The 26,022-nt window shown below is 42.2% G+C and overlaps 1 protein-coding gene across 12 annotated transcripts in view; it reads left to right on the plus strand.

The window, feature by feature from the left end:
• The window catches only part of sdccag8 (SHH signaling and ciliogenesis regulator sdccag8), a 402,434-nt gene extending 376,685 nt beyond the window's left edge, over positions 1–25,749 (plus strand). For 2 of the 12 annotated variants that reach the window (XM_068045388.1, XM_068045386.1), the window contains 2 exons: positions 4,374–4,518; positions 24,752–25,184. In XM_068045388.1, coding sequence (XP_067901489.1) covers positions 4,374–4,518; positions 24,752–24,895 — 289 coding nt within the window. In that variant the 3' untranslated portion in view covers positions 24,896–25,184. Of the gene's footprint in view, positions 1–4,373; positions 4,519–14,079; positions 14,158–24,751 lie in introns of those variants that run through there. The other 10 variants (XR_010976277.1, XR_010976278.1, XR_010976279.1 and 7 more) reach the window with 10 other exon arrangements.
• Positions 25,750–26,022: the final 273 nt, after the last annotated feature.

The following is a 26,022-nucleotide window of genomic DNA, read 5'->3' on the forward strand; positions in this document are numbered from 1 at the left end:
CAAACACTAGTTTTCTAACATATTCCTGCCTTGATGTGAAACTGGAAAATGGATTGAGGATAATTAGAGTGAATGTTGAAAGCATGAATAAGGAAGCAAAGCATTATTCCTGGATGACGTTCCACTCTTTGCTGCTACATCTGGAATAGAATTCGATCAAAAGGAGCAAATAGTAAGCATTTTTAGTAAATTGGAATTGCAAGTTCAGACAGGCACTTGTTTAGCACATGCCAACTGAGCTGCTAATGAAAATTATGGTCTTCAGTCCTGGAATCATCCACACACTCTTGAATTAACCCCAGGCTCATTGGGTAAATCATGAGAACAGGAGTGTTCCTTTAAAATGTTTTGATGTTTCTGACAACATGGCATGCCCATGTAGCCATCTCACCAGTCGTAGCACCAAGAAGAGTTAAGATATTAAACAAAAGAAAAGGAATAGGAAACAGTAGGGGCTTCTACCAAAGTTCAGCCGACATACAGCAGCATCCACCTACTGATGTAATCTTCTTCTTCTTTGGCCTCCTTGTCTCAAGAGACAATGGGTAAGAGAAGGAGGTGGTCAGTGGTTTGTGAAACAGTGCCTGGAGTGGCTATGAAGGCCAATTCTAGAGTGACAGACTCTTCCACAGGCGCTGCAGATAAAATTGGTTGTTGGGGCTGTTACACAGTTGGCTCTCTCCTTGCGCGTCTGTCTTTTTTCCTGCCAACTGCTAAGTCTCTTCGACTAGCCACTCTTTAGCCCCGCCTTTATGGCTGTCCGCCAGCTCTGCCGATCACTGGCACTTGACTCCCACGACTTGTGGTCAATGTCACAGGACTTCATGTCGCATTTGCAGGCATCTTTAAAGCGGAGGCGTGGACGGCCGGTGGGTCTGGTACCGGTGACGAGCTCGCTGTACAATGCATCCTTGGGGATCCTGCCATCTTCCATGCGGCTCACATGGCCAAGCCATCTCAAGCGCCGTTGGCTCAGTAGGATGTATATGCTGGGGATGTTGGCCGCCTTGAGGACTACTGCTTTGGAGATATGGTCCTGTCGCCTGATGCCAAGGATTCTCCGGAGGCAGCGAAGATGGAATGAGTTGAGACGTCGCTGTTGGCTGACATACGTTGTCCAGGCCTCACTGCTGTAGAGCAAGGTACTGAGGACACAGGCTTGAAACACTCGGACTTGTGTTCCGTGTCAGTGCGCCATTTTCCCGCACCCTCTTGGCCAGGCTGGACATAGCAGCGGACACCTTTGCCATGAGCTTGTTGATTTCTGCATCGAGGGACAGGTTGCTGGTGATAGTTGAGCCTAGGTAGGTGAACTCTTGAACCACTTCCAGAGTGTGATCACCGATATTGATGGATGGGGCATTTCTGATGTCCTGTCCCATTATGTTTGTTTCCTTGAGGCTGATGGTTAGGCCAAATTTGTTGCAGGCAGCCGCAATCCTGTCAACGAGTCTCTGTAGACACTCTTCTGTGTAGGATGTTAATGCAGCATCGTCAGCAAAGAGGAGTTCCCTGATGAGGACCTTCCATAATTTAGTCTTCGCTCTAAGACGGGCAAGGTTGAACAACCATCTGATCTTGTGTGGAGGAAAATTCCGTCTTCTGAAGACTTGAACACATGTGAGAGTAATACAGAGCATGAAAAGTCACTGAGATAACTCAATGAAGTTACCCATCCATCTCGGTCATCCCAAGGAGAAATGGATGTAAAAAAAATTTAAGTATTGTCCATGTTCAGATTTCACTTGGATAGTATTCTATTCAATTTAGTATATTGTATTCACTGCTCACAATGCGGTCGCCTCTACAGTGGGGAGACCAAAGGCAAATTTGGTGATTGCTTTGCGGAACACCTCCGCTCACTCTGAAACATGACCCCCAGCTTCCAGTTACTTGCCATTTCAATTCACCACTGCGCTCTCATGCCTACATTTCTGTCCTTGGCCTGCTGCAGTGTTCCAGTGAACATCAACGCAAGGTTTGAGGAGCAGCATCTCTTCTTTCAGTTAGGCACACTACAACCTTCTAGACTCAACATTGCGTTCAACAATTTCAGAGCATGACAGGCCTTTTTTAAAATTATTTTATTTTATTCTTTAACCATGTGCCTGCCTTAAACAGCCCCCCATTTTACTTTCATTTTTAGTTATTTTTTCTTCCTTTTTTTTTACATTCTTTTTTACATTTTTTACAATCTTTTTTTTGCATTTATTTCATTTCATCTTAGTTTGTTCAGTTTGCTTACCCACTGCTTTTTTTTCAATTCACTTGCTGCTGTTTAATATTCAGTGTATTAACACCTAATCTGTACTAATGCTTTGTCTTTCAACACACCATTAACATATTGTTTGCCTTTGCTCCGTGACCTTTTGGTCAGCTATGTGGCCTGGTCCAATCTAGACCTCCTTTGTTATCTCTTGCCCCACCCCCACCTCACTTGCTTATAACCTGTGACTTTTCAAATATTTGTCAGTTCCGAAGAAGGGTCACTGACCCGAAACGTTAACTCTGCTTCTCTTTTCACAGATGCTGCCAGACCTGCTGAGTGGTTCCAGCATTTCTTGTTTTTATTACTTGGTTTTTCATGTTGTGCTTTTGAATAGAGCTGCTCATTATTCTGCCATTAACACTCTCTCTGGACTAATGCTTTGTCTTTCACCACAACCATTAACACATCCTTTTGCCTTTGTCCCGTAACATATTTGTCATTTAATCTCTCCTGCCCTCTGCCCTATCTCACACCTTTCCTTTTGTTCTCTTCCCCTGAAACTCTCCCCCCTCCACCTGCTTAAAACCCATTACATTTCTAACCTTTGCCAGTTCTGATGAAAGGTCAGACATGAAACATTAACTCTGCTTCTCTCTCCACAGATGCTGCCTGACCTGCTGAGTATTTCCAGCACTTTCTGTTTTTATTTCAGATTTCCAGCAACTGCAGCATTTTGCTTTTATTTTAGTATTCTAACCAAGTTGAGTTTAGCCAAACCTAAATATTTCTGCCATTACATATACACAAAGCATTGCAAGCCAGTATAGTAACTGAGTTACTTTATTTCTGCACACCACACAGTAAAAGTTCCATGTACCTGATAGGGGGAAACTCCACCAGAAAAGTATATAATCCAGAGACAGCAAGCAGCAGATTCTACCCTCCTGTGCTGATTTTAATATAAACATGATACCTGAGTGTAAGTTACTCTCCTCTTGAAAGGAGGTCTTAAGTTTTCATCTGTCACTAGCACATACAGAAAGATGGACTTAACTTACCACAACTAAAACAGCAACAAATTGTACATTAATTAGCTCCCTAATCTGTTGGCTTGAAACATAGCCAAGATCAGATGAGATTTAAATGAATACACAAAGGGGACCTGGCCAATTTAAATTGATATTGAACTCATTTAAGTTATAAAATTGTGTTAGCTCCACTTACTGGTTGCAGTGGCTCGGTAACCTCATCTGCCTCGCCATGCTGCTGTTCACTGGTTATCAATGAACAGCTACAATCAAATTGGTTTGTCAGCAAAACTTCAGCTAAAAAAACTGCTTAGTAATAAATGAAAAAAAGAGCAGAATTGCGCATTTTTGAATGGAAAGCACAAAAGTAGGACGTGCAGGTTTGGGGAAAGTGGGTCAGGTATCTGAACCTTTAGAGGCTGTAACTATCTCTAAAAGGAAATCAAAGAACATTGTCTGAATCTCTAACTACAGATATTCCTGCTCAATATGCTTTGTAGCTACTGGCTAGACATCTTCATATTGATATTTACAAGCTGAAGTGAAGAGCTCTCTATACTAACCTGTTCAAAGCCTCTTTGATACTTGACTCTGCCATATTCAGTTAACTGCTCTAAAGAGTGGTATGCCTGGATCAGATGCACAATCTAAGAACACTTGCAGATCTGAGCACCACTTTAATCGATGCTGTACATGCCTGTAGTATGGTGCACTTGGAGTGCCCCTGCTAAATTCTTGTAGTCAATGTCTGTTTCTCCCTCTTTTTTGAATAGGTACTATCACGCGCAACGTTTTATCTAGTGAGCTGAGGCATCAGAAATCCTGTGAGGCAGTAGCCCTTAAAGGGTTGCAGCTTATCATTATAAGTGAAGTTATGGTGTTGCTAGAAAAGTGAACCATTGCCACAGAACAGTGGAGTGGCCACAGGAACCTCATTGGCTATGATGTCGCTGATTTCGAATAGTTCTCTTACACCCGATGTCAAGGCTCACAACCCTTAGTTTTGCTTGTGACTGTTGATTAGATATGAAAATCCAAAACTACTACGAAAAGAGACCAGGTTTACCACCAGTTTGCAATGTAACAGGGCAGAGAATTTATCCTATGTGTCATCTGTGGTTGTTTTGTCTTTGCAGACTACATCAGTTGGACCAGCACAGTCAGGCCAGTGCACAGCAGGTGGTGGAGCTACTGCAAAGGCAGAATGAGCTGATAAAGGAGAGACAATCCCTGTTGGAAAAGGTGCAGTGCCTGAAATCATCAGGAAATGTCACAGGCAAAGTAGGATTCGTCTGTTATCTATACCAGATTAATTTAGTAAACAAATGACATCAGACACAGCCAAACCCAGTGTTGCATTTTTGATTATCCTTCACCTTTATGTGGATTTGACTGTGTAAGTAATGTACGTAAGGCTGCTGTCATAGAGTTATACAGCACAGAAACAGGCCCTGCGGACATAGTAGGCCGAAGGGCCTGTTTCTGTGCTGTCTGACTCTATGACAGCAGTCTTGACAGCAGCCTCATGTACATTACTTACAGTCAAATCCATGTAAAGGTGAAGGATAATTGAGGGTAGAGGCTTTTTATTATTCAAAGTGCTCCAACACTTCATATTGGAGAAACATACTGCCAGAAAAATAATGGCACTGATATTGATGGGAAGGTCGGAACCCCAATTTCAGGCTGGGGGTGGTCTTTGGGAGGATGTCTGGTGACAAGGAAGAAGGTAGCCTGGTGGGCTGGATGGAAGCACTCATGCTCTTCCTGGTTCACAAGCAGTGCTGTAACTCACTTACCTTTCTCCCCAAAACTGTCAGGTTTCTTGAGGCCAGGGTAGAAAGGCCAGCCAAGATTAAGGTTAAATGTCAGGCTCCCAGCCTCATTATAATATTTAAATGGCCAGCCTGTTTCCTGGGAATGGGTTGGCTGCCCGACCCCTGCTCCACTTCAGTTAAACCTGGGTGTAGGTGGATTAGGGTCGGGGATGCGATTTTAAATATTTTTATCTCTCATCCGACTCTTAACACCTTTTTTGTTGGGGGGATAAAATTACCCCCAATATTCTGTTAAAGTTTTCTCACCAGTACAGAATCTCACCAGGTTCCTCGTCCTCACACTGACCCGCCGGGTTCTGAAGCTGAATGTCTTCAGAAATCATGCTACAGCTGGGTATGGAGAGTAGCTACTGAATAAGTCTCTCAGGATGCGCTGAGATGGTGTGAGTAGATCCTCTTACTTTGTCCCACTCTCTACTCGATGCCGCTGTTAGGATTCAGGCATGTTCCAGATACTTTCTATCATCCCCAGGGAAAAAGTCACCTTCCACAATCAACTCTCTGCTCTCAAATCTGACTGCATGTGCAATCTGGTATAGCAAACCACAGGACAAACAATGAACCCCTTTACTACTGAGGTACATACGGAGCATATGCAGCTTGCCACTATTATGCTCTTCACCTCTGACTGACAGCTAACATTCTGAAAGTCCATATACCTCAGATAACATGTACAAGCACTTTAATAATAAGAGACAAAGTTATAGGGAGTTATTTTGGTGAAAGGGTGAAATCAGTCATTAAATTTGAAAGTTTGATTTTAGAATATAGTTTTGGTCCTAATTGCTTATTACCATAATTTGAACTTGCCTGGAGGTGCTAAACAGATCTCAACAGATACTTTCTGTCATCCGCAGGGAAAAAGTCACCTCCCACAATCAAATCTCCACTCCCAAATCTGACTGCTTGTGTGGATGTAATTTCCGTGGAGCAGTATATGTGTGCTCCATTCACCCAGTTCCACTGAAGGTATGGAGTGTGCTGGCTGACATACAGTGGCACGTTGCAGAATGGCTCAGGGACCGAGTGAGAGGGCGCAGTTTCTCTAACACAGCTCTGGCGGTCCTGTTGCAGGAGTTCCAGAGCAGGAGGAATCCCCCTTCCTCTCCTGTCCTCCTCTCCTGCAGCAGTTGCCAGGCCTCACCTCCTCTTCCCATTCCTCCTGCAGCTCAATGAGGACCCTAGCAAAATGCTGATGACCAAGCACTCCCTTTTTCCTGGTGACTCCTATGAAGTGACCAATAATGTAGAGAAGCACAGGACTTAATCTTTTTAGGTGAAGTCTTCTGAGAATTTCTGGAATAAATGTTGGTGAAGTCTTGACCAGGTGTTCCAGAAAATCTCCTGATGTGTTTCAAAAGTCCTCAACATTTGACAGCATTTGACAGAGTATGGCATCAAGGAACCCTGGCAAAACTGCAGTCAATGGGAATTGGGGGAAAACTCTCCTCTGGTTGGAGTCATACCTAGCACAAAAGAAGATGGTTGTGGTTCTTGGAGGTTAATCATCTCAGTCCCAGGACATCACTGCAGGACTTCCTCAGGGTAGTGTCCTAGGCCCAACCATCTTCAACTGCTTCATCAATGGCCTTCCCTCCATCATGAGGTCAGAAGTGGGGATGTCCACTGATTGCACAGTGTTCAGCACCATTTGCGATTCCTCAGATACTGAAGCAGCCCATGTCTATAGGCAGCAAGACCTGAACAGCATCCCGTTTTAGGCTGATAAGTGGCAAGTAACATTAGCGCCACACAAGTGCCAGGCAATGACCATCTCAAACAAGAGAGAATCTAACCGTCTGCCTTTGACATTCAATGGCATTACCATCGCTGAATCCCCCACTATCAACATCCTGGGGATCACCATTGACCAGAAACTGAACTGGACCAGCTACATAAATGCTGTGACTACAAGAGCAGTCAGAGGTTGGGAATTCTGTAGTGAGTAACTCACCTCCTGTCTCCCCAGTGCCTGTCTACCATCTACAAGGCACAAGCCAGGAGTGTGATGGAATACTTTCCATTTGCCTGAATGAGTGCAGCTGCAACAACACTCAAGAAGCTCGACACCATCCAGGACAAAGCAGCCCACTTGATTGGCACCCCATCCACCACTGACGCACAGTGGCGGTAGTTTGTACTATATACAAAATGCACTGCAGCAACTCACCAAGGCTCCTTCGACAGCACCTTCCAAACCCACGACCTCTACACCTAGAGGGACAAGGGCAGCAGATGCATGGGAACATTATTACCTGCAAGTTCCCCTTCAAGCCACACACCATCCTGACTTCGAACTATATCGCCGTTCCTTCAAAGGCGCTGGATCAAAATCCTGGAACTCCCTTCCTAACAGCACTGTTGGGTACCTACACCCCAAGGACTGCAGCAGTTTAAAAAGGCATCTCCCCACCACCTTCTCAAGGGAAATTAATGATGGCCAATAAATGCTGGCCTAGCCAGTGGTGCCCACATCCCACGAACAAAAGAAAACCTCCAGCAGCAAGTGAACAGTAAAGGATAATGTATCCTTAAGTAAGGCTCAAAATCCTCTGCAACAGTTTCTTTGCTCCCAATCAGCTGGTCACTATTAGGAGAAGTGCTACTGAACAAAATGCAGTGCAATCTCATTAAGGAGCGCTAGCAGGAAATTTAAGTGGCAGTCAATCCTTTAATGATCCTCTGGGCAGCCATTCCTAGTGCAAGCTTCAGCTCCTTTACCAAGGTGGAGTCTTGCATTAAACATGGGCTAAACCAGCATCTCAGCTTAAGACCCCATCTTGGCCACCATGGAGCTCTTTAGGGTTTAAAGTATCACGAGAAAATCATCCCCTTAGCGTCTTAGATCTGTAGCAAGTCTTGGAAGTAGCAAGCATTCATGATTAAGAGATTTTGAATGAGACTGGCCACTCACAGAGTGCGCTAATCGCCCTGACTCCTTAGCTGCTCGACAAAGTGGAAATACTTTGGAAAAACAAGAGGCACTGCCCTGGCTTAGAAAGATCAAAAAATATTCTTCACAATCACTCAAAGCTGTCAATCAAAACGAGCGGTAAAGGCACAAAGTGCAGGTTTCCAGATCCAATTTTTAATATCTGTAGAATAAAGCAACACTGTCACAATGGGTCATTCTCACCTGTCCCAATGGAACGGCAATGTAGATGATGCTTGGCATTTGGAATACTTGTTAAGTAATCTGCATAAATGGGGTCAGTAACTTACTTTGAAGTGTGCGGATTTGCTCCCTCTCACAGAAGCAGACTGCTCCCAGCTATCACAGAAAACTAATTTTTCGTTAGATACAGAATTGACATTGCCACACATTTCCATCAAAATATATAACCTGCAGATTCTTAAGATCTGAAATAGGACAGACCCTGATCAGATACAGCTGCTTCTGGTGGGAGTTCTCAATCTAGGGAAATCTTTGGTGTAACAGTCAGCAGAAGATGGAATTGAGATTCGAGTTTCCTGCTCCTTGACACAGCTGCATAAATACTCTGCAGTGCCAGGCATATAGCAGTACAGTCACTGGCCTCCTGCCTTCAGATCAACTGCACATTTCTTCCACACTTGGTTGAAGGAATAGTATGACATGCCTTGACTTGCCCACTTGCCATCCCCCCGGTTTAATATTAGAGAAGTCCAAGTGTCACATTGCATTCATCACTATGTCAGCATAATAAGTAATTAATTTGGGGCCAAAAATATAACTTAATTTTCTTTGATTTAATTATTGACCCCAGTTACTGCAATATTTTGGAGCAATATTTATGTACTTGGGACTGTGCATGTTTTTTTTCCAACACTCGCCATTCATATTAGCTCTAATAGTTTACTGGTTTGGACATAGAGCTGCCGTACAGTGCAAGTAAAACAACCTTCCTTCAATAGCATTGAAAAATTCTGGATTTACATCAATGTGTATTTGTCATTCTAGAGATAATTTGATAAACAAGAATGAAGTATAAAAGGATAGGAGTGAAAGTATTTAAAAACTAACATTTTACAACGCTGTAATTGGGGTATCACAATGGTTTTTGGTTTGCACTAAACTTACCTGAGAACTATTACTGTGAAAGTATGTTCTTTCACCTATGCCCTTCAAACCTTTCTTTTAACCTATATATAGATCAATATTTTAACGGAACAGGAGCGCACCCCCACTATGTGTGCACATTGTGGTGTCAAAAGTGGCGCAGTGGTTAGCACCGCAGCCTCAGCTCCAGGGACCCAGGTTCGATTCTGGGTACTGCCTGTGCGGAGTTTGCAAGTTCTCCCTGTGTCTGCGTGGGTTTTCGCCGGGTGCTCCGGTTTCCTCCCACACCCAAAGACTTGCAGGTGATAGGTAAATTGGCCGTTGTAAATTGCCCCTAGTGTAGGGAGGTGATAGGGAATATGGGATTACTGTAGGGTTAGTATATGTTGGTCGGCACAGACTTGGTGCCGAAGGGCCTGTTTCAGTGCTGTATCTCTAAATAAAATTAAAATAAAATAAATATCAGGCTTAGTTTTAGAGAGGGGCAATCAGTGCTTTTCATTCTGTAGAATATAGTGCCAGTGTAAATAAGAAGGCTGTCATTAGACCAGCCAATTCTGAGTGGGCAAGCCAGATTCTTAAAAAACAAAGAACAAAGATAATTACAGCACAGGAACAGGCCCTTCGGCCCTCCAAGCCTGCGCCGATCCAGATCCTCTCTCTAAACATGTCGCCTATTTTCTAAGGTTCTGTATCTCTTTTCTTCCTGCCCATTCATGTATCTGTCTAGATACATCTTAAAAGACTCCATCGTGCCCGCATCTACCACCTCCGCTGGCAATGCATTCCAGGCGCCCACCACCCTCTGCGTAAAGAACTTTCCACGCATATCCCCCCTAAACATTTCCCCTTTCACTTTGAACTCGTGTCCTCTAGTAATTGAAACCCCCACTCTGGGAAAAAGCCTCTTGCTATCCACCCTGTCTATACCTCTCATGATTTTGTACACCTCAATCAGGTCCCCCCTCAACCTCCGTCTTTCTAATGAAAATAATCCTAATCTACTCAACCTCTCTTCATAGCTAGCGCCCTCCATACCAGGCAACATCCTGGTGAACCTCCTCTGCACCCTCTCCAAAGCATCCACATCCTTTTGATAATGTGGCGACCAGAACTGTACGCAGTATTCCAAATGTGGCCGAACCAAAGTCCTATACAACTGTAACATGACCTGCCAACTCTTCTACTCAATGCCCCGTCTGATGAAGGAAAGCATGCCGTATGCCTTCTTGATCACTCTATTTACCTGCGTTGCCACCTTCAGGGAACAGTGGACCTGAACACCCAAATCTCTCTGGACATCAATTTTCCCCAGGACTTTTCCATTTACTGTATAGTTCACTCTTGAATTGGATCTTCCAAAATGCATCACCTCGCATTTGCCCTGATTGAACTCCATCTGCCATTTCTCTGCCCAACTCTCCAGTCTATCTATATTCTGCTGTATTCTCTGACAGTCCCCCTCACTATCTGCTACTCCACCAATCTTAGTGTCGTCTGCAAACTTGCTAATCAGTCCACCTATACTTTCCTCCAAATCGTTAATGTATATCACAAACAACAGTGGTCCCAGCACGGATCCCTGTGGAACACCACTGGTCACACGTCTCCATTTTGAGAAACTCCCTTCTACTGCTACTCTCTGTCTCCTGTTGCCCAGCCAGTTCTTTATCCATCTAGCTAGTACACCTTGGACCCCAAGCGCCTTCACTTTCTCCATCAGCCTGCCATGGGGAACCTTATCAAACGCCTTACTGAAGTCCATGTATATGAACTTTGTCACTTCCTCAAAGAATTCTATTAAGTTGGTAAGACATGACCTTCCCTGCACAAAACCATGTTGCCTATCACTGATAAGCCCATTTTCTTCCAAATGGGAATAGATCCTATCCCTCAGTATCTTCTCCAGCAGCTTCCCTACCACTGACGTCAGGCTCACCGGTCTATAATTACCTGGATTATCCCTGCTACCCTTCTTAAACAAGGGGACAACATTAGCAATTCTCCAGTCCTCCGGGACCTCACCCGTGTTTAAGGATGCTGCAAAGATATCTGTTAAGGCCCCAGCTATTTCCTCTCTCGCTTCCCTCAGTAACCTGGGATAGATCCCATCCGGACCTGGGGACTTGTCCACCTTAATGCCTTTTAGAATACCCAACACTTCCTCCCTCCTTATGCCGACTTGACCTAGAGTAATCAAACATCTGTTCCTAACCTCAACATCCGTCATGTCCCTCTCCTCGGTGAATACCGATGCAAAGTACTCGTTTAGAATCTCACCCATTTTCTCTGAGTCCAAGCATAACATTCCTCCTTTGTCCTTTAGTGGGCCAATCCTTTCTCTAGTTACCCTCTTTCTCCTTATATATGAATAAAAGGCTTTGGGATTTTCCTTAACCCTGTTTGCTAAAGATATTTCATGACCCCTTTTAGCCCTCTTAATTCCTCGTTTCAGATTGGTCCTACATTCCCGATATTCTTTCAAAGCTTCGTCTTTCATCAGCCGCCTAGACCTTATGTATGCTTCCTTTTTCCTCTTGGCTAGTCTCACAATTTCACCTGTCATCCATGGTTCCCTAATCTTGCCATTTCTATCCCTCATTTTCACAGGAACATGTCTCTCCTGAACGCTAATCAACCTCTCTATAAAAGCCTCCCACATATCACATGTGGATTTACCTTCAAACAGCTGCTCCCAATCTACATTTCCCAGCTCCTGCCGAATTTTGGTATAGTTGGCCTTCCCCCAATTTAGCACTCTTCCTTTAGGACCACTCTCGTCTTTGTCCATGAGTATTTTAAAGCTTACGGAATTGTGATCACTATTCCCAAAGTAGTCCCCTACTGAAACTTCAACAACCTGGCCGGGCTCATTCCCCAACACCAGGTCCAGTATGGCCCCTTCCCGAGTTGGACTATTTACATACTGCTCTAGAAAACCTTCCTGGATGCTCCTAACAAATTCTGCTCCATCTGGACCTCTAACACTAAGCGAATCCCAGTCAATGTTGGGAAAATTAAAATCTCCTATCACCACCACCCTGTTGCTCCTACATCTTTCCATAATCTGTTTACATATTTGTACCTCTATCTCACGCTCGCTGTTGGGAGGCCTGTAGTACAGCCCCAACATTGTTACCGCACCCTTCCTATTTCTGAGTTCTGTCCATATTGCCTCACTGCTCGAGTCCTCCATAGTGCCCTCCTTCAGCACAGCTGTGATATCCTCTTTGACCAGTAATGCAACTCCTCCACCCCTTTTACCTCCCTCTCTATCCCGCCTGAAGCATCGATATCCTGGGATATTTAGTTGCCAATCATGCCCTTCCCTCAACCAAGTCTCAGTAATAGCAATAACATCATACTCCCAGGTACTAATCCAAGCCCTAAGTTCATCTGCCTTACCTACTACACTTCTTGCATTAAAACAAATGCACCTCAGACCACCAGTCCCTATATATTCATCATCTGCTCCCTGCCTGCTTTTCCCCTTAGTCACACTGACTTCATTATCTAGTTCCTTACAGGCTTTTGTTACTACCTCCTTACTGTCAACTGACCTCAATTGGTTCCCATCCCCCTGCCACATTAGTTTAAACCCTCCCCAACAGCGTTAGCAAAAGCACTTCCAAGGACATTGATTCCAGTCCGGCCCAGGTGTAGACCGTCCAATTTGTAATAGTCCCACCTCCCCCAGAACCTGTCCCAAAAATCTGAACCCCTCCTTCCTGCACCATCTCTCAAGCCACGCATTCATCCTGACTATTCTTTCATTTTTACTCTGACTATCACGTGGCACTGGTAGTAATCCTGAGATTACTACCTCTGAGGTCCTACTTTTTAACTTGGCTCCTAACTCCCTAAACTCTGCTTGTAGGACCTCATCCCGTTTTTTACCTATATCATTAGTGTCTATGTGCACAATGACAACTGGCTGTTCACCCTCCCCCTTTAGAATGTTCTGCAGCCGATCTGAGACATCCCTGACCCGTGCACCTGGGAGGCAACATACCATTCGGGAGCCTCGTTTTCGACCACAGAACCGCCTATCTACTCCCCTTACAATCGAATCCCCTACGACTATAGCCCTTCCACTCTTTTTCCCGCCCTTCTGAACAGCAGAGCCAGCCACGGTGCCATGGGCCTGGCTACTGCTGCCTTCCCCTGGTGAGCCATCTCCCCCAACAGTATCCAAAACGGTATACTTGTTTTGGAGGGAGATGACCGCAGGGGACTCCTGCGCTGCCTTCCTTCTGTCTGCCTGACTGATGTAATATTAAACAAGTATTGTATCAGCACTTTCATTTTGGAGCATGTTTGTCCTCTGCCTACTTGACGTTTTGACAGCAGCATGTTTGAGAGGTCAGGCACTGTGTCATTTTGTCTCTCTCAATTGTAAATGTATGCAGTCTACTCTCACTTGAAATCATTTAATTCAAATTATTTAATAATTAAGTGGTTTCAGTACTTAATTCAGACTTTTTTCAAAAATCAGTAGACTATAGTTGTATAAAAGCTGCTTTGAGATTTTTATAAATGTGTCATTTACTCAACACAGTTTTTGTGAGACCAACCTGTGAAGGTCAGAATGTGAGTGTGAATATTGATTTTTGTGTTCCTGTTAGGAAGTCATTAACAACATAGGTTAGGTACAGGAGGGCTGTGGTTCCTACAGAGGCAGGTTTCTGGTCAGGGTGGAAATAATCTGATTTGAAAATATCATAAAAGTGACCAAAAATGGAAAAACCATTAGATTTAGGTCTTTAAAAAAGCAGCTAATAGAAAAATAAATGGGAGATTGTGTGTCAAGCTGTAAGTTTAACTCTTCTGTTACTGTCTGTACTCTTAAACTTAGATATTAACTGAAAGCTGACTGTGGCAGCATCTATTTCACAGAATGGGGAAGTAAATGTGACTTTCTTTTCTTTCCTTCATTTCTTTCTCTCTCTCTCATCTTTTTGGAAGGAATCCAAACTTTGAAATGAAACCAGACATGCCAGAAATACACAGCAAGTCAGTCAGCATCCACACAAGAGGAGACAGGTTAATGTTCTGCTTTTATTTCATACTTCTCAACAGTCACTTAAAATTTGTTGCATTAAACTTAAAGGTCCTTTCTCAAAAATCTTGATCTTGCAGACAAGAATGTATTGTTTTTGTCCAAACATCCACTGCATAGGACAAAATGTTGATAGAGCTTATATGAAGATTTTACCAGAATATTCTTTATTGTAAAAAGCTGTCTTGAACTTGACAGCTGCATCATCTTTGTTATTCCTCTCGTCGTGTGAATACAAACTATAGCTTCTAATCAACAAATTCCTGATGATATCTGTGGTTTGATTTTTCCCAACAAAATTACACCTCTGCCTGTCAGTGTAACTGTAGAAAACCAGCCCAATTTTCCTCAGGGCACGATCATTACCCATTCATGATAAACTTCTGCCTCTATTAGTGCCCTTTAATGGACAGTTTGTTTTGGTGGGGTGGGTGCAATATACTGCAAGATACAATGTGGCATTTCTTCAGGACACCGAGCCCCTAAATTTAAAGAATCTTCAGCTTAGATGTTGCTGTCTGTAATCTGGCAAAGGAAACCCATATTATCAGCCCAAGGGAAGGAGGCCCATGAAGGACATGATCTAGGAAGAAGGCTTTGGCAGTGAATGCTACCTCACCCCATTAAGGAGTATCTCTGAAATGTGGGTTGCATATTCTATATGATTGCATTTTCAGTGCCTTCACACTTTCTACTTTCTTCTTAAAAGGGAAACAGCCCACAACCAAAGATAAGGAAGCACGGTCCCCCAAGACACCTTCTCTAAATCTTCAGGCAACATCTTAGAACCTTCTGTGGCTCTAGGAAAAGTAGGAGACTGATTGAAAGAGTGCACAAATATAAGCAGCATAAGGAGACATGATGCCCTTAAATAGTAGGAAAGTTGTCATAAAAGCAGAAAATGCTGGAAATACTCAGTATGTGGAGAGAGAAACACAGTTAACCTTTCTGATGACCTTTCATCAGAACTGGGAAAGGTCAGGAAAAGATCAAGAAAGTTGTCAGATTTGTTGACACTGAGATGTTTTTGATGCTAACGGGATATGTACAGAATGGGTTGTGGTAAGTAGGAGAAGGTCTAAAATTATCTCCAAATGTAAACCTTGCTAGTTGAGGAGGAAAAGTAATGCCAGCAAATGAGTGAGCTATTTTATTGCTAATAATGGTAAAATTCAAGACCATAACCATCAGGCAGGCTTAACTTTGGACCTTGACAACTCATGCTGGAGCACAAAGGTTAGGCATATTCCTGTTCTGATCTCTAAGATTACCTAGCCTGTAACCTCTTCCAACTCTAGTCTACTGTATGTTCCCCATCCTTGTGCTCTACCAAAGGTGGCACACCCGCAGTCTTTTTATCCCCACTGCCTTGTTTCATACACCTTCAAAAAACTTTTTAAAACCTACATCTTTAACAACACCTTCGATCATCAGATTGCCTCCAACTCCAAAACGTGAAGTACCTTCACATCTTTTTCTACTTAAAGGTGCTGTATAAATATTAGTTATGTTGGCTGACCACCCAACCATATAGTTAGAAAATGTTAGAGTGGCCCGTGGATTCCAAATAAATTAATCTTACAAAACTGGAAGAAGTTTAAAATATTATTTTGAATACAATGTATTTCCCATATCATTAGAAGTTACAAAGAACCATATTATATCTTACATTTCTAAGTGTATTTTGGCTCCATAGGAAACCTCCACTTCTATAAAGATCCTAAATATTGAAGATTATAGGGGACACCACACCTATGTACTGGCCTCACTCATTTTCTCCAACTGTAACCCTTTAGCTAAATCCGCTTTCATCTCTGAGCTTCGAGTACGATATGGCTCCTAGGTCTGTGTTCAACTCCCTCTTGAAATCCCTTCAGTCCAATTTCTGCACTGGTTCCAGCACCAGGCTGGCATTGGTCAAAGTCTCTAACAATACTTTCAGTGACTACAGCCAGGGCAAAATATCCTCTCTAATCTGTCTATGGTGTTTAACATCCCGACCTCACTCACACCACCACTGAAATTATTATCCACATAAGTATCACCTCAACACTCCGTGTTCCTTGCCACTTTCCATAACCTCAAAATTATCCAAAACATCTTGCCCTATTCATAAGCAATAGGAACAGGAGTAGCCGATTTGGTCCCTCGAGACCACCTTGCCCTGCCATTTATTAAGATCATGGCTGATCTGATTGTGGCCTCAACTCCACTTTCCTGCCTTCCCCCCCCCCATATCCCTTTACTCCCTTGTAGATCAAAAATCTGTCTAGCTCAGCCTCTGGGGGAGAGAATTCCAAAGATTAATGACCCTCTGGGAGAAGAAATTCCTCCTCATCTCCATCTTAAATGGGAGACCCCTTATTTTGAAACCGTGCCCCCTAGTTCTTGATTCCTCCACAAAGGGGGAACATCCTCTCAGCATGTACCCTGTCTACCATGTTTCAATAAGATCATCTCTCATTCTTCTAAACTCCAATGAGTATAGGCCTACGCTGCTCAACCTGTCCTCATAAGACAACCCCTTCATCCCAGGAATCATCCCAGTAAACCTTCTCTGAACTTCCTCCAATGCAAGTATATTCTTCCTTAAATAAGGAGACCACAACTGTAAGCAGTATTCTCGCGATCTTGCCAATGCATTGTACATTTGTAGCAAGACTTCACTACTTTTAAACTCCTTCTCCCTTGGAATAAAGGTCAACATTCCATTTGCCTTCCTAATTACTTGCTAACTTTTTGTGGTTCATGTATGAGGACACCCAGATCCCTCTGTACTGCAGCATTCTGCAGTCTCTCTCCATTTAAATAATATTTTGCTTTTCTATTCTTCCTGCCAAAGTGGAATACCTCACATTTTCCCACTTTATACTCCATCTGCCAAATTTTTGCCCACTCACTGAACCTATCTATACCTCTTAACAGACACTTTGTGTCCTCCTCATAATTTGCTTTCCCATTTATCTTTGTACTGTCTGCAAATTTGGCTACAATATACTCTGTCCCTTCATCTAACTCATTTAATATAGATTGTAAATAGTTCATGGCTCAGCATTGATCGCTGTGGTACTCCACTAGTTAGTTTGCCAACCTGAAAATTACCCATTTAACCCATCTCTCGGTTTCCTGTTAGCATGGATAGAGGATTGACTAACTAATAGATTACCTCCAACACCATGAGCTCTTATCTTGTATAATAACCTTTTATATGGCACCTTGTTGAATACCTTTTGGAAATCCAAATACATCTACTGGTTCCCCTTTATCCACCCTGCTTGTTACATCCTCAAAGTACTCTAATAAATTAGTCAAACATGATTTTCCTTCCACAAAACCATGTTGACTGCCTGATTGCATGTCCTGCTACTACTACCTGTCATGCAGGCTCCCACCTGCCAAGAATGAGGCATATTAATTTCACAACATGGACATTAAATTTCAAATTGTTGCTGGAAGAAGAGAAGGCCTAATATTGTCAAGCCCCTGGCTGGAAGGACATTTTTGCAAATTAACAGACACTGCTTGGAACAAAGGACCATTCCCTGACCCACCCAATACACAAAGCCAGAAGTGATTATACCAGTCACGTGACTACCCTGCTGGCCAACTTGGGGAGTTTTAAATTGTAGAGACAGTGTTTGAATTGGCAGAAAGCTCTTGGCTCCCGGACTGAAGCAGACCTCCTCTCTGCCTGTCTGCTCCCATCTCTTTCTCAGGGAACTCCAAAAGCCACGTGAACCCCAAGAGAGAGAAAAGTCTCCTAAGGTGAACAAGGTTTAAGAATAATACTGGGCCCCAACGAAAATCAAGACCATATCTTCAATCAAGGACTCTACAGTGAGCTTGAAGAACTGTAACAAACTCTTCAGATATTGCCTCAAACCTTTCCAATGTATCTTTCTTTGCTCTTTTCTGTCTCTATTTGCATGTGCGTATCGCGTATCCATGCTAGCGTGGGCGCGTCGTGTATCCATAGGCGTCAACCGATTTAGAGTTTAATAAAATTTTACCTTCTTTAAACCTAAGAAAGCCTGTTTGTGCTGGTTTCTTTCCCTTAAGATTGGAAAGCGGTGAACAAGGATTCACCAAGGGCGAGCTAAAAAAAAGTGTTTAAAAAATAAAACCCTGCTACAGTAAGACCAAGTGGAGGCTGAAAGGGAAGCCTAGATCTCTTTCTCACCTGATTGTAACATACCTTAATAATGGATTCCAACATTTTCCCAATGACAGATGTTAGGCTAACTGGCTTAGAGTTACCTGCTTTCTGTCTCCTTCCTTTCTTGTTACATTTGCGATTTCCAATCTGCTGGGACCTTTCTAGCGTCTGGGGAAATTTGGAAGATTACAACCAATGCATCCCCAGATTTAAAATGGTGGGTAAGAGAAGCGAAAGCGACATGAGGAAAGACTTTTTCACACATCACGTGGTTAAGGTCTGGAATCTGCTGCCTGAGAATGTGGTGGAGGCAGGTTCAATTGAAGCATTCAAAAGGGAATTAGACTGTTATATGAAAAGGAAGAATGTGCAGGGTTATGGAGAGAAGGTGGGGGAATGGCACTAAGTGAATTGCTCTTTCGGAGAGCTGGTGCAGATGTGATGGGCTGAATGGCCTCCTTCTGCACTGTAACAATTCTATCTCTGCAGCCACTTCTTTTAAGACCATCAGGTCCAGGGACTTGTCAACCTTTAGTCCCATTAGTTTTCCTAGTACTTTTTCTCTAGAGATGGTGATTGTTTTAAGTTCCTCCCTCCCTTTTGCCCCTTTATTTTCTACTATTCGCGGGTTTTTTTGTGTCTTCTGTGAAGACAGACACAAAATACTTTTTCAAAGTCTCTGCCATTTCCTTGTTTCCATTATTAATTCTCCAGTCTAAACTTCTAAGGGACCAATGCTTACTTTAGCTACTCTAGTAATGTGGTAGGCAGAACGTCTTTTTGGATTGATGGCAGCATCCTGTAGTGGAAAATGCTACTCATATTGTTATTGCATAGTAGCAATAGAAAAACCACACAAATGAGTAATGTGGTATATCAATTTCATCACCGATGCGATGCCAGGTACGTAGGCCGTATATCCCAACAACTGGCAGATCGTATCAAACGGCACGTCCCTTCAGCTGTTTGCAAGAGGCAGAGTACTAACTGTACTCACCCAGCCTGTACTTTCAAAACTCAGAATGCAATGTCTAATGTTAAGTGTGATTCTGCGATTGGACAGCACTTGAACAATCCTGAGTGTGCTAAGAATTAAACTAACCACCAAGTTAAGCTTATCAGTCGGGCACGCAATGTGGCTCACTTACACTTACTAGAAGCTACATATATTCTCATGCAGGGACCTGTCCTCTGCATGCAAAAGGAACATGTCCAGGCTTTGTGCCTTTTTTGAATTAAACAAAAGTACGGGGGACAATAGTTCCCTGGTGCAGTGGTCGAGACGTTGCCATGGGGAATCAGAGTCGACTTGCCAACCAATCAGCACCTTTTCTCATGCAGTATAAATTGTTGCTTCCTTTGAAATTTGGTATTCTTGCATCTGTCCTCATGAGTGCAAGGCAAAAAGCTTCAACAGCATGTCTCTTGTTTCAGCAGTACTCAAGTTTGTACTACAAAGCAACTATTTAGCTACTTTCTTCCTTTTTATATACTTGTAGAAGCTCTACTGTCTGTTTATATATTTCTTGCTAGTTTACTCTTGTATTTATTTTTGCGATTCTTTGCTGGTTTCTAAAATGTTCCCAATCTTCTGGCCTACCAGTGAACTTCACAGCATTGTATGCCTTTTCTTTCAATTTGATACCATCCTTAGTTAGCCACATCCTTCTTGTAGGGGTTTTCTTTCTCGATGGAATATATCTTTGTTGAGAGTTATGAAACATCTCCTTAAATGTCTACCACTGCATATCTACCATGTTACCTTTTAACTTATTTTCCCAGTCCACTGTAGCCAACTCTGTCTTCATACCTTTGTAATTGCCTTTATTTAAGTTTAAGACACTAGTTATAGACCCACATTTCTCACCCTCAAACTGAATGTGAAATTCTACCATGTTATGATTGCTCTTGCCTAAAGGATCCTTTACTATGAAATCGTTAATTAATCCTGGTCTAAAATAGCCTGTTCCCTGGTTGGTTCCATAACATATTGTTCTAAGAAACTGTCCCGAATACACTCTATGAACTCATCCTCAAGGCTACTTTTACCAATTTGATTTGTCTAATCAATATGAAGGTTAAAATCACCCACGATTATTGCAGTAACTTTCTTACAAGCCCTCATTATTTCTTGATTTATACTCTGTTTCATAGTGTGGCTACTGTTTGGTGGGAGTAGTTTATAGGCTACCTGTGACTTCTTTCCCATGCTATTTCTTGTCTCCACCCAAACTGATTCTATATCTTGATCTTCTGAGCCAAGATCATTTCTCACTACTGTTCTGATCTCATCCTTTATTAACAGAGTTACCCCATGTCCTTTTCCTTTCTTCCTATCCTACTGAAATGTCAAATACCCTTGAATATTCAGTTCCCAGTCTTGGTCACTGTGCACCCACGTCTCTGAAATGGCTATCATACCATTTATTTCTATTTGTGCTATCAATTCATCCATCTTCTTATGAATGCTGCATGCATTCAGATAAAGAGCCTTTAATTCTGTCCTTTTACCATTTTTCCTGAGTCTGACCCTATTTGCTGGTGCACTGTTAGGTTTGTATGCCCTGACCCTGCCTGTCACACTCATATCATTATTACTCGTATCGCTACCCTACACTATTGCCTTGTCCTTTCTCATTAACTTTCTAAATCTCCCCTCACATGAATGCGCCTCCCCCCCAACTATTTAGTTTAAAGCCCTCTCTACTGCCCTAGTTATATGATTTGTCAGGGCACTGGTATCAGCGCGGTTCAAGCAAAGCCATTCCAATTGCACAGCTCTCGTTTCCCCAGTACTGGTGCCTGTGCCCCATGAATCGAAACCCATTCTCCCACACCAATCTTTGAGCCACGCATTCAACTCTGATCTTATTTACCTTATGCCAATTTGCTTACGGCTCAGATAGTAATCCAGAGATTATTACTTTTGTAGTTCCAGTTTTTTTTAAATTTAGCCCCTAGCTGCTCATACTCCCTTAGCAGAACCACTTTCTTAGTACCTATGTCAGTGGCAGCCATGTGGACCATGACAACTAGATCCTTCCCATCCCACTCCAAGTTCCTCTCCGTCCCCATGGAGATGTCCTTGCCCTGATTCTGGGCAACGAACCCTTCGGGACTCTCACTCTCAGCTGCACAGAACAGTATCTATCCCCCTGACGATGCTGTCCCCTACTACTGCGACATTCCTTTCTTTTTTTTTACTCCCTCCCCCCACTTGAATGCCCCCCCCCCCCCATACAACGGTACTGTGGTCAATTTGCTCATACTGCACTTGTAGTCACAGCCCGCCATCCCTAACAACGATCCAAATCTGATGTACCTCACCTATAGGGTATGACTGCCTCCTGCAACTTTCTGTCCAGGTAACTTTCTGGCTTCCAGATACATCACACTGACCGCAGTTCTGACTCCAGCTCATCAACTCTGAGACGAAGTTCCTCAAGCTGCAGACACTTCTCCAGCTCTCACACAGGTGTCCACCAACTCCCACGTGCTACAGCTGTCTTCGCTCATTGATACTGGCTCCATCCCATAATACATCAAATTTATAATCTGTGACCTCAGCTACAATTCAATTTCTTGCCTCCCCTTACCTTTGCTACCTTCTACCCCTCTATCCTTTTGCCTTTGTGCATCTCTGCCCCACTTCAGTCTCATCTGCAACTTCCCAAATTATTCTGCTTCTCCATGACACTCCTCAAATTTAAAAATGAGTCACAGTGAACAGATAAGGAAGAGTGGTGGTGGCAGAGGTAGAGCAGGAATGTAAGGATCGTTTTTTTCAAAGTAAACTGCTCAGCCCCTCAGGAGACACTGCTAAGAGCTTTACGGGAGTGCTGGGAGGCTAGGACAGATAGCAGCTTGCCTGCACCAGCTCGATCCTACAATCCAACTTTTGAACTGCCGTAGCTTTAATATACACTATTGGAACTGGAATTAGGACAATTTCTGGTGCCGGGCCTACAGTTATCTATAAGCATCCTTACAGTAGAAGATACAGTTCCATGAGAGACTCCCTGCTGACCCAGGCCCTGCTGAGACAGTTGTTTTCCGTCATTGGCAGGTGTCTGCAAGAGCCTGCAGAAGTACATGGTAGCATAATGGTGAGTGTGGGCAGTCTGTCTCAGATATCTGCTTATCTTCCCATCCTACCTGTTTTTAACTTGTACCATTTCAACCATATATTTGAAATGCTTTGAAAGTAACCCTCATCATTAATTCTAAGCTGACTTGGTGACCACCCTGTGGCTCTGCAGTTTGTACTTGGATGCCTTCACCCTCTTGTGTATGTTTGTATTTAAATGTACCCTTTTTAAATTTCATGATATGCTCTAATTCTGTAAATATTTCAATTACAGTCTGCTTTCTGCTCATGTTGCAGATTTTTTTTGTCTCCATATGAACATTCCTTACGTTTAGTGTGTGAGGGGAAACAAAACAAGGAATTAAATAAATTTAAAAATAATTTTGAAGAGCACTAAAAAGGCACTAGAAAAATGAAAACATAGCATCTGGCCCTTTTGAGAACTCCATCATGTAGCTGTCCTTTTTGCTCACCATAGTTGGCCAGACAAAATACACACAGCATGATCCAAATCAGCTGTGCTTTATTAACACACTTTAATTGATTATAATTTTCCAATTAAGCATTTGCACATTTTGCATTAGAGAACCTTAGGTTGATTGGAAGATAGTATGCTTTGCGAATCAGGTGGTGAACCTGCAAAAAAAAAATTCCCTGCCTGATTTTCCAATACGCAGTTGGGCCCAAGCCAACAGATGGAAAATATACCCTATCCTATATGTAGCCTGTTAAATAGGGCTATAATACTTCTTCAATAGACACAGATAGGCTATATCACTTAGCTGTGACAATTTACGCCGCGTTTTCTTGAGGATTCTTGCGCATCTGTCAGCTTTTCCAGCTATCTTCACCTTGCTTATTTTGACATAGACCAGATTTAATTAAAATATTTAGCTCATTATCTTAGTAAAGAAGTGTTTCCAGTCTTTCTGAAGAGGTGAGGAGTGAGCGCAAACATGTCATGGCTACCTGTCTCAAGATTGACAGACCTTTCTCAGCACATACATGTTCCATGTCTCAGTTGATTTACTCACTGTGCAATTCTTTCTTTATCCACCTGCAGATACAAACTATCTATAAGGGTCATTTTAGATTGGGATTTCACTAAGCTATAGGGGTGGTGGTGTGACAGAGGAAATCAGCTTCACATTCAATCATACATTCCACCAAGTTTTATAGAATTATTTCTGAAATGGTTAGATGTCGTTGATTTTACAAACCAGTTAGATGCAATATTTGTCCCTTACACAACAATGAAAAACTCACATCCAAAGTATTTATACAGTATGTAACTACATTGCTTAAAGTACACTTGTATGTATGTGTGTATATATGTTATATATACTTTGATTTAAAGCTAAATTGATGTAGAATGAGTTTAGTTATGGGAGATTCATGTCCCTCCATTATCTGCAACTTGCAACTACAGACAACTATTTAGAATTAAATACTTCCTAGGTTCAGCAACTTTAAAAAAAAAATTGAGGTGACTGATGTTGCCACAGGATCAATGTTTTGATTAATGAAAAGGAATGAAATCACCACTTTGCATAACACATAATTTGGGGGGTTTTAGTAGTATTTAAAATTTATAGTAACTTGACTGTTAATGCATCTAGAACATGTAGCTGTGTTGCAGACAGCAATTTCAGCCTGCATCACTTTGTATACCCATCCCTGTAGAGTGCTAGAACTGTAAGAGTTAAATATTTTACAGCATCAAAAAGGAAAAAGCACTCATTTTAATTGTTAAAATGTCAGCAGCACCAAGAAACTTCATTGTTGCTCTTGTACAGTTCCACCTGTGTTGTCTTGACACTTCATCTGAAGTGCACACACATGCACTTTCCGATAGGGGTCACTCCATATTGATCAAAAGCAGGAACCCTGATTAACCCGTGGGTATTGTGGAACCTGGGACCCGTAGTCATTGGGGCTGACCTAGTTGAAATCTTTAATTACATGAAGTCTGCAGCCCCAACACCTTCCTAACTAAATGATCCACTCATTTACGACTTCTACCCTGACACACAAATATTTTTTATTCTTTGCTTGGTCTTTACAAACTACCTTTTATGCATTGAACAATTTAGTTCGTTTTTCAGGACATTCTATTAAATTATTAGTCTTTACCATTATGTATTACTAGACTATTTCCTTAAATAATATGGATTGGCACAATTCAATGAAGTGAATGAAATGTGACAGTTTTCTCATATTATACGCCTCATCAAACAGAGTCCACTTCCTGTTTCGCACAGCTGTACAGCCCGATGCAAACCAAACTGGTCACAGTAAACAAAATGTGGTACTAAACTGGTTTCTTTTTTCCTAGAAACAGGAAGTTCAACAAAGTGCGCCTGAAAGCAACTTTTGTCACTATGTGATTTCACTACTTCGAACACATTCAATCATTTATCCAACGAAACTCATTTTCAAATGCAAAAGTTACTTATGCGCTACATATTTACTCAAGTAAAAATGAAAATCACTGGCATGACAGTCTGTTTTTCAGAGGGAAGCTTGCGAGAAACGAAAATGTGAGGCTTTCATGAAGCACTTGTTTACTGGAGCAGCAATTCTAACCACTGGTGAAATTCTAAGAATCCAGCAGATGTGGGAAGTGGTGCAGTAAATAAGGGCCTATTTGCTGTAAACCAGACTTAAAATATCCATTTTCTGTCTCCCTTTTTAGCCTTCTGTTATGTCATAAGACCAGAGAACCAACAGATGATCAACTGGATGTCAGCCTGCAGCAATAAGAAATTTTACATTTGTAATTGATTAGTTTTGTACATATTTTTGACATTAAATGACTAAATACAGGTGTACTGTGAAGATATTAAGTGTTAAGTGTGGCCATCTAGTGATTCTCATGTACAAACAGATGTCTGAGTGCTTGACTTCAGTTGCAGGTAAATATGTTCTCATCTTGGTCAGACTCACCTAGTGTTTCTTGAAGTGATGTACATGATTTAAAAGAAAAATCTTTGCTTCTGTCTCACATCACTTCAGTTGACAATAGTCAATGATCCACCCAGTTAATTGGAAATTTTGCTGCTCACATAGCAGCAAATATTGACAGCAACTTTGTTACAAAAATGGTAGCAGACCTGTGCACACCCAAACCTTTTATATCTTTACCAGTTGTGTAACATTTAACATAGATTTCACAACTTGCTATCAGCCTTCTTCAGTATTTTGATACTGTACTGAAAAGATATTTGTACGAATACCTGTGTAAATTATTTTTATCTCGAGATGCTATCAATTCAAAATGTACGCAAAAACTGATGACTATTTTGATGTTTACATTAAAATGTATTTTCCTACAAGCCCTAGAAATGTGTGAATAAGTAGCCTCATTCTTTTGTGTAACCTGATGTAAAATGTTGTACTCTGATCTAGATTAGCACTTATCATTTTGCCTTTCGAGTGGGAATACGTCTTGAAGAGCACATTAGCAGGCATTATTAAAAATGTTTGTTATTCCAGTTCCCCTATTTTGCATGGACATTTCCCAAATTATTTTACTGTATCTGGGTATGTATGAAAGCTCCACTTCTGTAAAAATAATGAAACTCGTTCCATTGTTGTAATCTCAGT

This window comes from Heterodontus francisci, chromosome 13, assembly GCF_036365525.1.
Source record: "Heterodontus francisci isolate sHetFra1 chromosome 13, sHetFra1.hap1, whole genome shotgun sequence".
NCBI lineage: Eukaryota > Metazoa > Chordata > Chondrichthyes > Heterodontiformes > Heterodontidae > Heterodontus > Heterodontus francisci.